This window comes from Harpia harpyja, chromosome 12 (genome assembly GCF_026419915.1).
Source record: "Harpia harpyja isolate bHarHar1 chromosome 12, bHarHar1 primary haplotype, whole genome shotgun sequence".
In the NCBI taxonomy this organism is placed as follows: domain Eukaryota; kingdom Metazoa; phylum Chordata; class Aves; order Accipitriformes; family Accipitridae; genus Harpia; species Harpia harpyja.
This window is the reverse complement of record NC_068951.1, coordinates 9,237,059-9,249,309: the sequence shown is the minus strand read 5'-3', so window position 1 is coordinate 9,249,309 and position 12,251 is coordinate 9,237,059. Positions and strand designations below refer to the sequence as shown.

Here is a 12,251-nt window from a genome sequence, read left to right as displayed (position 1 = left end):
TGACAGACCTTGAAGAAATCCTGTTCTTTGGGCTGTCTGGATCCTCCCTCCTTGTACGTGGGATGACCCTTTCTCAGCCTGTGCCATACAACAACCTGACCCTTAAAACAAACAAAAAAAACCCCATCCCACCTCCTTCCCTGTTGACACGTCCAATCCTTTCCACCTTGCAGCTCATCTTCCAGGTAACCCCCCTGAGCTGGCCGCAGTGGGTGGTTGTGATGAAAATCTCCCTGCCCGTTATCCTGCTGGACGAAGGACTCAAGTACCTTTCCCGCAACCACCTGGACGGTGAGCATGGTCTGCACCACACTCAGTTATGTTTGCTCCATGGTGCTTTGCTTGGGGTTCATGGTGGCTTCATGGACACCTCTCTCACCTCCTCCGCTCGTGTGGTGTCTGCATCTGCATGTTCATCCACCTTTGCTGTGAAAAAGGGACTTTTCCTCCTACCCCCTTCCTTCCTGGGTGCCATGCCAGGCAGAGCAGTTGGTACTTCCATCTGCTTGAAATAATCCTGTAGGAGCTGGAGCACTAGATAAATCTGCCATGTGTGTTTATCCAGCTCCTCTTGAATCTCTGGGAACTGGATCCCTTCTCTTATAAAGCAAAACAAATCAAACACTGATTTCTAACAGGAATCCATCCTTTTTTCCCCTCAATCTTCCACCCCTCTATGTCCATCCTTATCTTGTGTTTGTTACCTCTATATTGAGATCAAATGAGAGCCAAACACCTTGTAAACTGGTTTTAATGGGGTTGCCCTTGGCCAGCACCTCTCAGGATCCGGCGCGTGGTATACATGGAGGAGAAGCAGCTCCTGTGACACTGGGGCAGCGGTTCCCATGTGCTCCTGGGCTCCGTGCTGTAAATCACAGCATGTGTTTAGGCAGCCCTCCAAAGAGATGATATCATCTTTTCTTTCATTTCTTGCAAAAGATGTTGCTGTGGGTGATATCTCAGCGCTGAGTTAAACCTGCAGGTTTTCCCGGCAGTGGCTGTGGGGCCACGGCTGCTGAGCAGTGCTGTGCCTGCCATGGGGCTGGCCCCTCTCCAGGAAAACAGATTTTATTCATTTTTAGGGTGTGCTTGCCCTGACAGTGATACCAGGGAGAAGAAGGGCAGGAGAGACACTGTCCTTGCCCAGGGAAGGTGTAGCGGCTCGGTGGGGGAGCAGATGAACAACCTGAGTGTGGGGACTGGATGTCCTTCCACAGCATCACTTTGCTCAAACCATTTTTCACCCCTTAGGCAACCAGCGTCCTAGCAAACCCCTCCTTTTATCTTCACCCTTTAAAAATGACCCAGGAAAACTGCAAAACCATTCTTGCCTTTCAGGGCTGAAGGCAGGTCCATCCAGCCCTGGCAGGGAGCGATCTGGGGCATCACGGCAGCTCTGTTTGGTTTCTCATGGAGCAGAACCACGCAAAAAGCTGAAAATATGGGATGGGAAATTATTGCAAGCAGGAAACGATCACAAACTGGCTGCCCTCCCCATCAACTGGTTCTGGCACACTGGGGGTGCTCACGTCAGCTTTCCTTTCTGCAGCAATCTGATGTATAACCACAGTGATTGCTCAGAGAAGCCTCTGCTGAGAAATGGGGGTGCAGGGGCTCCTTTTTCTACACACCAGATAGTAATTGTTTCTAGCTTATTTTTATTTAGTTGTTGCATCTCTCAACAGACTGATAGGTGCTTTGCATCACCCAGGTCTCTTTTATCATACGATTACAAGCCTGTAGCAACAATTTTATGGCACGGTACTGGGCTGGGGCGTAGGAGAGCTGGTTAATTCCTGACCGTTGCATCCCATGCATGCCCTCGGTCTTCACATCATCATCTGTGATCTGGGGATGAGTCTGTCTTTCTCCCACACTTTGCATTTCTCTATAAAAACAGCGCTGGTGGAGGAAGGGCTTTTCTTTGGCTCTGCCAGCACAGCTCTGAGCACAGCAGGGTTTCTGGCAGGTGTATGATCCTTTCGAGTCCCATCATACCAGCTCAGTGTGTTTCCTCCTTCCATGCCATGCTTCCAGCATGCCGGGTCCTCTGAGCTGCCCTCATCCCCACGGTCACGATGCTGCTGATGCCCACGGGTTGCACTGTGTCTCATCCAGCAAGGGTTTCCCATGCAGCTATTCAATCACAGCTACGGGGTAAAATCACGTTTATGTCATCACACTTGAAAGAAATAATTGAAGTCCTGCATATTCCCGATTCCTCTGGGCTTTGAAAAGCAAACAAAAAAACCCTCAAAAAGCCACTTTTAAATGTGGTATTGTGATTTTTTTACCAGGCATTCTCAGGATGTTAAGACACACGTGGAGCGGGGAGCACCAGTTGAAAACCTGCAGGACTCCAGAGCAAGGGTTGGCTTTCTTACATGTCTCATCCCTGAATGCCGTATCCCCACGCTTCCTCCATGTCTTGCTCATGTGTGGTGGGGACCTGCTTGGAATGTGTCTGGGTGAACGTGGCTTGGAAAACCAGCCGATAACGGAGCCCAGGGATCCCATACCCAGACAAGATCTCCTTTCCCACACTGGCCTCTGTGTTTTGCTTCAAAATAAGGTCTAAAAAGCCCGTGAAGCATCCATTTGCGTGGCAGTTTTGGCCAGGGGCCAGGCTCCCGCTTGGTCTCTGCAAGGCAATGCTTGGGGCTGGTCTCCAGCGTGGGACCTTCTGAGGGACGGCCGAGGGTGTTCAGTTGAGGGATGCAGATGTATAGCTGTGAGTTCTGCTGATTCAGGTTTTGCATGGGAAAGTTTCTCCTTTGATCAGATTTAGATAAGTCGTGTTTCCATTACGCTGGATTTTCCTTGTCCTTGAAGTGGCAGAAAGCTGAGACTCTTCAGTTTTCACCGTGGTCTCAGTGCTTTACGTTCCTCTCCCCATCACCCCGGTCTCTTCCAGCCTCTCATCTTGCATGCTTTGCATGTATTGCTGCTTTCATCCATCTCTGGCCCCTCTGAGGTTTCTGCTGTCTCAGGTTTGGGAGGCAATGTGAGTGTGAGACAGCAAGCGAAAGTTTTCGGCTGAGCTAGGTTGGCTTGGTGTGACCTGCAGATGTTCTGGGCAGGAACATGGAGATGTTCTCCAGGGCCCTCTCAGGGGTCAAGCACACAGATACAGGCTGGCAGGCTCACAGGGGCTGACCACCCTGAAGGACCTCTTGCCCTAGTATTTTTAATATTTGCCATGCTCTATGCATTTAAGTGTATTGCTCTTTCTGAGCCCCATGGCACGCAGGAGGAAGGTTTCCAGGCATCTGTGCCAAGACCTTGCAGAAGTCTCTTTTCTGAGTGATTCTCGAAAGGTACCAAATCCAGACAGCTCACTGAGACAATCCTGGTGTTTGTGTCCCTCCGTGCGCCGTCAGCCCACTGCCGTGGCCACCCTGCTCCCCTCCTGCCTTCCTGCACCATCCCTGGGCCTCCTCATCTTCACCATCTCAAAGCAAACCCATCGCAGGTATCGGTGTTGCCACCATGGTGTGTTCACTTGTTTTCAGCACCTGAAGCAGCAGGCCCTGCCGGAGTGCTTGGGCTTCACCATTTCTCACCTGTGCCATGGTAAAAGCAGGGACAAGTCAAGAAGCGGGTGCTTTCTGCAACGCAGCTGTGCAACTGCCCTGACAGCAGCAGCGTCACTGAAAAGCAGAAGTTTTGATGCACAAGAATTGTCTTGGCGTGTTTTGTGGCAGATTAGCATTTATGCAGCTGTTTGTCCTTACGCCTGGTGAGGATGGCAGCCCCCAGGTGATTTCGCAGGAGCTGCGAGGTGGTGGCCGCACCGCTGGGTACCTGTCCCCACCGGGTAGCCGTCCCTTCCCTGGCGGGCAGCACGGTGTCCCGTAGCTTCCTGCCGCTGATGTGCAGGCGAGATTGCACCCTTGCGTGAGCATCTCCACCGCCGAGGGAGATTTGGCTGCTTATCTGCAAAGTCGGTATCGGCTTTATGCTTTAACATCCTCCCAGCGGAGAGCAGCTGGCAGAGGTGGCTGTGCGGTGACAAGTGCGTCACGCTCCCTGCCAGGGCTCCGCATCCCTCCGAGACAGCCCAAAATCTGCAGGGACCAAAATCTCCGTGTCCCTTCACAAAAAGCCTCCAGCACATAGCGAAAAGGAGCTGCTCGCCTTCATCTCCCCCATGCATCCGCACCTGGGGATGAGGGCAGCCCCTCGAAACACCCCCCGGGAACACAGGGGCTGCCGCAGCCGCCCACTTTCCCTGCGGAGAAGGCAGGCATCCCTCTCCCTGGCGCGGCAGAGAGCCGGGAGCGAGCGCCCGCAGCCCTGGCCTGCCCTTGTAGGGTAATCTCTGCGTGGAGCTACCTTGGCTGGGTGCTGGCGCCGGGGGAGGAATGCATCCACATGGGCCAAGTCGTTCGCGTGAGCTGCGGGATGCTCTGAAGGAGAGTGGTGCCGCACCTTTCAGTGCCGGAATCTCTCCAGATGAGATTTTACAGCTCTGCTGCCTTGCTTTTTATTTTTCTTTTTATTTTTCTTTTTATTTCCCCCTCTCTCCTGTTTTTTTTGTGTGCGTGCCTGTGTCATGCTTTAGAAATGGAAGAGCAGAGGGAAGCTCTCGGTGCTGCAGTCCTGGTATTGCAAAGGGATGGGAGGAGGATTTCCATTTCGGTTTTCTCCTGGGGTCTGGGGTCTTGGTTGAAGCTCGGGGTGCCCTGCTGCAATGGGGGAGATGTGCAATTTTCAGAGCTACAAGGGCTGCAGTGTTTCCCTCGGTGGAGGGAGTGATCCGGGCTGGCGGCTGCGGCCTGCATCCCTCCAGCATCACCTTTTACGGGAACCCGTTAAGAGGAAAGTCAAAAGCAATAAGGAAAAACCTCCCAAAAAGCCTTGGCCGTCCTGGCGGGGAGCAGATTTTGTAGGAGATGAGCTCGCGTTGATCGGTTGCAGGGTTGCAAGAGTTCAAGGGCTGTGACACCTCTGGGAAATTTGGTGTGAGGCAGGATCAAGATGGACTGCGATCGCCCCATCATTCCTGCAAACAGGTCCCCGCATCCCCCCTGCTCCTGCCACCAGCGTGCGGAGAGGAGAGCCAGACACTGGCGTGTAGGGACCTGCACCCTATTAAAGCTAAGTGGGTGCCAGACCCTTGGCTGACTGCAGTTCTCATGGAAACACCCCTCTCTGTGCTGGGGGGTTACTTAGAGGCCTGAGACTAACATTTTGAAGAGCATCCACTGTGGTTAAATGCTTGCTGTCAGTGCTGCAGCCGTGTCCTTTCCCTGTCTCTGTATGGCGTGGCCACCCCCATTTGCACAACCACGGGGTGAAGCATTTAGGGGAAGCGACGTGACTGGCAAATAACCACCGGTGTGTCATGTGGCGGGGACTGTTCAGCTGCCAGAGCTGCTGAGGAGACACCCCTGCAACACGGAGGAGATGAATTTTGATTATTGCCATGAGACTTCATACAGCGCAGTCGCCAGCATCCCTGCTTTGCTGTGAAGCCCGCGGTGCGGAGGTCATCCAAAGGGATGCTGGCATCGCAGCAATCAATTTTATCTCAGGACACGAGGGCTGGGCTCTCCAGCCAGCTCTGGAAAGAAATTTTGGCAGAAGTTGTGAAAAAGTTTTTTTTCCCTCTCTCTCCCCTGTTATTTATTAATTCCCCTGGAAGCTTGTCATCACTAGGGTTGGCAGCGGGCACAGAGCCGTGCTGGTAACCCCAGGCAGGACCCCTATTTATCACGAGCACAGTAACAGCGGTCCTCTGCGAGATGTGTTTGGTGATGTGTGCAGCGATGAAAGCCAGAGAAATACAGTCGAAAGATTCACGATAAGTGATTTTTCTAGCTCTTCTTAGAAAGTGCTGCCTTGTGGGTGTTTTTTCTTAAGAAAAAACCCTGTTCTGGGCAGACTGAGCTGATAGCAGGGTCTCTCCCAGCCCTGGGCTGAAGAGTAGCTGCTGCCTCAGGGGGCTGGGGACACTGCTGTCGATTGCTTGAAAATTGGGGATCTACTTGGTGTGAATCAAGCTCTGGCAGGGATTTCAAGGCTGCTCACACCGAGTTCAAGCTAAACACCGTAGCTTTCCCTCAGGTCATGTGTTGCCTGTTACCTTTCATGTCCAACTCCATCCATCAGTAGGGTGGGAGGAGGGAGGAGGGCAGCCCTGGGCCGGGACAGCGACTGCAATGGGTAGACTGGTCCTTGCTAGTTGTTCCAGAGGTATATATGGACGTAAATATAATGTGTGTACGTGGTGTCAGCCCATGGAGCAGCATCCATCTATCTGCCTGTGATGGGGACGGGGCTTTGGGATGGGTGGTGGGATGCTGTGAGCTTCCTCCTCTCTGCGCCGCTGCCTTTCCCTGGGTGCTGCTTGATGCTCTCGTTAGGAGTGATAATGAGGGATCCCAGCCTGCTCGCCTTCCCGCTGTTCCTGCCTGCATGGCTCCGACTCATCCATTTTCCTACCTCCTGCAGGCTGAGCGTGCCAAGCCCTTCCTCACCCGGGGACCAGCATCCTCCTCCTTGTGCAGTCTGAGCTGCCGTGGCTGCAGTTGGGCCAGCTCTGTGCAGATGGGATCCCAGGTCCCTTCTGAGATCAACCCAGGAGCAACCTCTCTTGATAACAAAAACAGGGAGCTGGTTTGCTTTTGAACTCTAACCAGTACTTTTTCTTCTCTTTTTTTCCTTTGTTTCAGGAGAAGAGGACAAGAAATGAATGACACGAAGGAAACACTCCTAACTAAAGGATCCCTAACTTGTAACTCGGACTGAAGCCTTGCATGCGTGACCATCGCTAGAAGCCAGCAGGACATGCATGTGTCCGACTATCAGACAAATGCGGGTGAATCGTCGAAAAGAAAAATACTGATTTTGTTTTGTTTCGTAGCTTTCTTTTTCCTGTACATAAGAGTGCAATTACTGGACAGCTGTCATAGGGTTTGGGGACAGAGCTGTGTGAACCTGGGTTGTCGTAACGCGGTTCCTCGGGGATTTGTTCCTGCAAAATTTGAGACCCTCTTTCCAATTTTCACCCTGACTGGGTGAGCTCAGGCAAGGCATCCTTCATGGGAGATCAAGGCGGGGAGTCGGGATTTTAGGCAATACACTGAGCGTGGGTGGGAGGCCACATCCCCCAGCGAGGTGGGATGCGCGAGGGCAGCTCACGGGGCCGGGAAGGACTTGGTGGTGGGTGAGGGCAGGGGAGGGAGGCGGGGGCCATGGATTGGGGTGGCCGACCCTCGGTGACGTCCGCAGTGCCAGTGGGTGCATCGCTGCGGCTGCTGTGCTCTGCTCCGGTGCAGCCTGCGGGCTGCAGCAGCTGAAAATTGCTTCGCAGCGTGACCGCTGGTGGAGTGGATCTCACGGATGTGTGTTTCTATGCCGAGGTCGGGTGCATATGGTAGAAGGTGAAGTTCTCCCTATTTATCACACTGTCCTGTTTGTTCCCCGTGTTGTGGAAAGCCCCACACCTTCTCAGGCTCATCTGACACCAAAGCATGACATAGTCTTGTCTGTTCTCCTCCGTCCGGCGTCTTGTTAGATCCCATCTGTGCTATTTAAGCCATAGCCCTCTTCCTCGCAGGGGCAACCATTTAAAGCAGAGCATAGGGATGACCGACTTTGCATTCCTCATGTCTACTGCTCCGTCCTGGTCACACTTTCTTTCCTCAGTTGATTTTTAACTATTTCCCTAGCAGGAGTAGAGCTTAGGTCCTTAGGAGCATGTCCATGAGTTCGTGTCCTCTGCTTTGGAGGACATCGCTGTCTTGCACAGGGCATCCTTGACACCGGTGATCTGCCTTTGAGACGGGAATGAATGTATGCTTGTACATAATGTAGTCCTTCTCCACGAGTGGTGTTTGTCGTGGCATCCCTTTTCATAAGGCACCAACTTTATTTTATCCTCTTGGGATTTTTCTGCAGCAGGAGTGACACAGGCTGCAGAGAGAGTTTGTGGATCAGGAGTGGATTTTAGGATCCAGTAAATCGATCTTTCTCCATCGCACTGCATCAGCTGAGAAGCTGATAGCAGGTGATTTCTTCTCCAGCTCTCCAAATCCTCCCTCCTGTTTCCCTCACATTCCCCTATGATCCATCCTGATGATATTTAGTTAGCCAGACCCTCTATCTTTCCTTTCTCTTAAATTCCAGCAACAGCACTAGAGCCAGGGGTTTGGATAGCATTTTGCTCCTTTGTTGTTGGTTTTTTTCTTTTACTTTTTGCCTCTCAAAAGCTTCCAATGCTTTTCTGTTTCTCTTCACCTGGGCAAGAGCTACTCTTCCTCTGTACAGTAGGTGCCAAATATCAGCCCTCCTTTCTTTTCTCCATCACCAGCATTGAAGATGAGCAGAGCCCCCAGACCAATGGGAATGTACAGAATTGTTATACTACTGAGCTGATTTAATTGTACAGAAAACCTTGCATGAAATGTTGTTACTGTATTTAATATATAATGTATTCAAGGAATTTTAATATGGAGCTCTTTAAAAAGATCTTTATAGATACTCTGTGGTTAGAACATTGTTGCTGATTTTTTTTTTAATATTATTATACTTTGTCTTGAAGAAGTTTTATTTTTCAAATGTGTTACGTCTAATTGATTTAATTGGTGATCCCGTGGGGCAACCAATTCCTCTTTAAAGATTTTCACCATGGATGATACTCACCCTGGCGCAGAGGACCAGGGCATGACCCAGGTACTGCTTAAGCCTTCAAAATAAGGCTTCAGTAAGACTAACGCTGTAGACGTGTGATTTGCCCTTCCCCAAAAGGGTGGATTGCACCCTATTTAGTACACATCATCTCAGCTCTCTGTGCAGGAAAAGAACCAGTGGGAATTTAATCCAGTATCAGCTCAGTGTCTTCAGAGGAAATGGCTTCTGTGTTTCCCTGAGGCTGAAAACCAGTTTGGGAGAGGCTGGACCAGATGCAGAGCATCCCAGCCCCATTCGTAGGGTCCAGCGGGGCTTTCAGCTGCCCAATGGCATCTCCTTGGGACGTGGTGGCCTCGGTCCACCGTGCTTGTGGGGACCTGCTTGATCCATCCACTCTGTATTGCACCATCTGAGTTACACTGGTTTCCCTGGGCTTAACGTCTGGTGTAGGATTATTAATTTTACCCAGATATGTAGGTGTGTGGAGGAGTTTCTTGTGTAAAGGTCCCACTAATGAGTACTGAATAATGGATGGGAGTCTCTAAAGTAAGGAGACTTAAAAGGAAAAAAAAATAAGTAAGAGCTCTGTTTCGGAGCAGAGGTGAAATCATGAAATTTTAACTTGCTATTAAATTCCTGCTGGTAATTTTTGCTTAGTCTCACCTGACAGCAGAGAGGGGGGGGCGGTTGTAGCAGGCATCCTTCTGAACCCACTAACAGAACAGCGATTTGAAGAGATGCTGAGTTTGTTATCTTATTGTGATAGAGATGCCAAGTTGCTGTTATTTTATCATTGGTGGAGGTGCCATGCTGCTGCAAGCCCGGGCAATGTCAGTCTGTTTGTGCAATCGTTGGGTTGCAATTTTGAGTTACCAAAACCCAAACCGTCATGGGCAAGAAACCACAGCTGTGTCCCAGCCAAAGACTTGTTCTTTCCAGCAGCAGCAAATTGCATTTACCTTTATACTGTAAGCCGCTAGATCTACCTAGAACATAGTGCAGGAAACCTGCACTAAGGCTACCTGGAGCAGGCATCCGCCTTGCTAGGAGGGACCATTTTGACACATCCCCATTTCCCCTTGTGAACGGTTGACCATGTCTCTCTCTTTCACCCCATCCTTTAATTACTTGGAATACAGGTTGCACTCCATGCTTTTTGATTACAGAGGCTTATAGTTCAAATATTTTAACAAAGTAGAAAAATATCAGTAGATCTAATTATTTTTCCTTTATGCTTCAGTGAAGGGTCAGGATAAATCATGGAGTAGTTATGTATTGCACGTATGCCACCAGCAGCGTGCTGGGTGCTTTTACAGGCTGGAGCACGTTCTTGTGCAAACTTGGAGATCCCAGAGCTGAGACCATCGCTTTGGGATCGGGTCTTAGTCTTACCGAGGCATCCGACTGTGTGCAATACAAGGGAGATGGACACTGAGTGGCTGTTTTGCCCAATAGCTTATTAAAAAAAGCAGCTTAGGGGCAAAGCCTCCAGGATCCTTGCTTTTTTGACAACAGAGTTTAGGAATTATTTCCTTTTTAGTTTTATTTTGATGGTGCTGCCTGGCATATTCAAAGTTCTTAAATAAAACTTAGGTCTTTCCAGCAAGACCTTTAGGATCTGCTGGGACATATCCTCTGCCTGCGCGGAAGCAGTGATGCGAGATGCACGGCGGAGGACGCGCCGGGATGGCAGCATGCGGTTGTCCATGAGCACTTTATAATCCTTTCTCAGGGGCCAGGCACCGTGCTGGGTTACAGCCAAGGTGGGAGGCGAGGGTCCCACATCCCTGGAGCAAGCAGGGGGGTCAGCTTTGGGCAGCAGCTGTGGAAAGTCTTTTGTGCTGTTTTGGAATGTCGTGTCATTGTGGCCAGTTGCTGGATGAGCTTTTCCCCCCTGCGGTGTGTGATCCTGTCTGGAGCCATGTTGGAAAAGGAAAAAGAGTTGCTCTTCAGAGCAAAGAAGTACTGCATCCTATGTTTTATTTCTGTCATGTGGCCACTGTACGGCTCAGGGTCTGCGTGAGGTTTATGATTTGTGTGTTTGAGACTTTGGCATTGTGAAGATGTCGTACGTGTGTTTCTGATGCTCTGCTCAGCCAAGGCTGGATGGTACCACCAGGTGCTGGAGAAGTCAGGAGTAGGAGGGACAGGCTTTACTGGAGGGGCTGAGGGACTTCATTCCTGTGAGAGCATCAAACCTGGGATTGAACTGGTGTCTCTGCTCATGGTGTGGATGGCAGAAGTAGCCAGAGGAGCAATAGGAAAACTCAGCAGCAATTTTTGGTCCCTCTTTGTATGTCAGGTCGATGGTGCTGCTTCCCAGTCAGGGTCCTGCTCTGCCAAAACTCATCAAATAATTGCCATGCAGGGGCTCAGGCTAACGCTGTCCCGGTTGGCGGGAGACGTTCATGAGGTTCGGTGACCTTGGCATCACCACTCCTGAAACTCAAACACACAGGAGTCCCCAGTACCAACTTCTAAGACTTACTGTGATTTTTGGTCCATACCTGGCATGGCCATCACCTTGTATAAATGATGCCAGAGATGCAGTTGTCCCAGTTCAGTCCCACCTGGGCTTTTTTTCCCCCACTTCTGCAGTGGCAATTTCTGGCAGGGCTTGTCCCTGGCGGGGAGACAGCCCGGGGGCTCAGGTTTTTGGGACAAAGAAGAAGGGCTTCACCCCCTGCAGAAGCTTGCGTGGCACAGGTTGGGTTAGGCTTTGCAGGCCTGCAGTGAGGAAGGGGACACACAGGGTAAATTGTGCTCTCTGGACCTGTCCCCTTGGTGCCATTCAGCTTTCGGTATGAATGGGACATTAAAGGAGCCTAAATCTGTGTGCACCTGGAGCGATGGGGACATGGGTACCGCCGGCTGGTGTCTGAGCTGGGTCGATCGGGCACTTGGGACCAAGAGGAGGGCGACTGCTGAGCTGCCAGCGGGTGCCTTCAGTGGCTTCAATCTGGGAATATGCTGATTTTTTTTTATACGAGATGCCTGAACAGCCAAATCTAGAAATCTCTGAGTTTGTGCTTTCTAGTGAAAGGTAAATCATTATATCTTGGGGGGCGGGCGGGAGGGTGTTATCTGAGGGGTGGGTAGAATTGAAAGAAACAAGGTTTCCTATTTTATTATATGAGAGATATTTTTCCACTAAATTTCTGCTTCCTAAATCGTGTCCTTTGTCCGACTGTAAATAGCCAGGTGTGCCGTGAAGACGTGGGAAGGCTCCTTGTGGTCACATCCATACAATCCACTCTGTTCACACAATATTGGGCTGATCTGTTTTATACTTATGAAATTACAGAAATAAACGCAATTTTACTGGATGACTCTGGGGTTTTTTGTTGGATATTTTTTGTTGTTTTATTAATTTTTTTTTTTGCTTTTCTTACCCCATTTTTGGCTGATTTGGGGGACATTTGGGAGCCCATGGAGCTGTACAGAGTGCCTGAGGGCATTCTTCAGCCGTAAAAGGAGCTGTGCTCACCAGATCAGGATTTCTTGTGGGTTTTCAGAGCAGCCAAACTAGAAATGGAGCTGAGCTTGTCTCTGGCATGGGACGACAAAGGCGAAATGAAAGGAGTGGCATGATATGACTGTTGGGAATTTTTTAA

At 50.5% G+C, this 12,251-nt stretch overlaps 1 protein-coding gene across 5 annotated transcripts in view; it reads left to right on the top strand.

Annotated features, from left to right (window-relative positions):
• The window catches only part of ATP2A3 (ATPase sarcoplasmic/endoplasmic reticulum Ca2+ transporting 3), a 55,053-nt gene extending 48,186 nt beyond the window's left edge, over positions 1-6,867 (top strand). Inside the window, exons 20-23 of one of the 5 annotated variants that reach the window (XM_052803204.1) lie at positions 174-291; positions 1,781-1,788; positions 2,317-2,370; positions 6,678-6,701. In XM_052803204.1, coding sequence (XP_052659164.1) covers positions 174-291; positions 1,781-1,788; positions 2,317-2,370; positions 6,678-6,701 — 204 coding nt within the window. Of the gene's footprint in view, positions 1-173; positions 301-1,780; positions 1,789-2,297; positions 2,371-6,677 lie in introns of all 5 variants that reach the window. The other 4 variants (XM_052803199.1, XM_052803200.1, XM_052803201.1 and 1 more) reach the window with 4 other exon arrangements.
• The last annotated feature ends 5,384 nt before the right edge of the window (positions 6,868-12,251 follow it).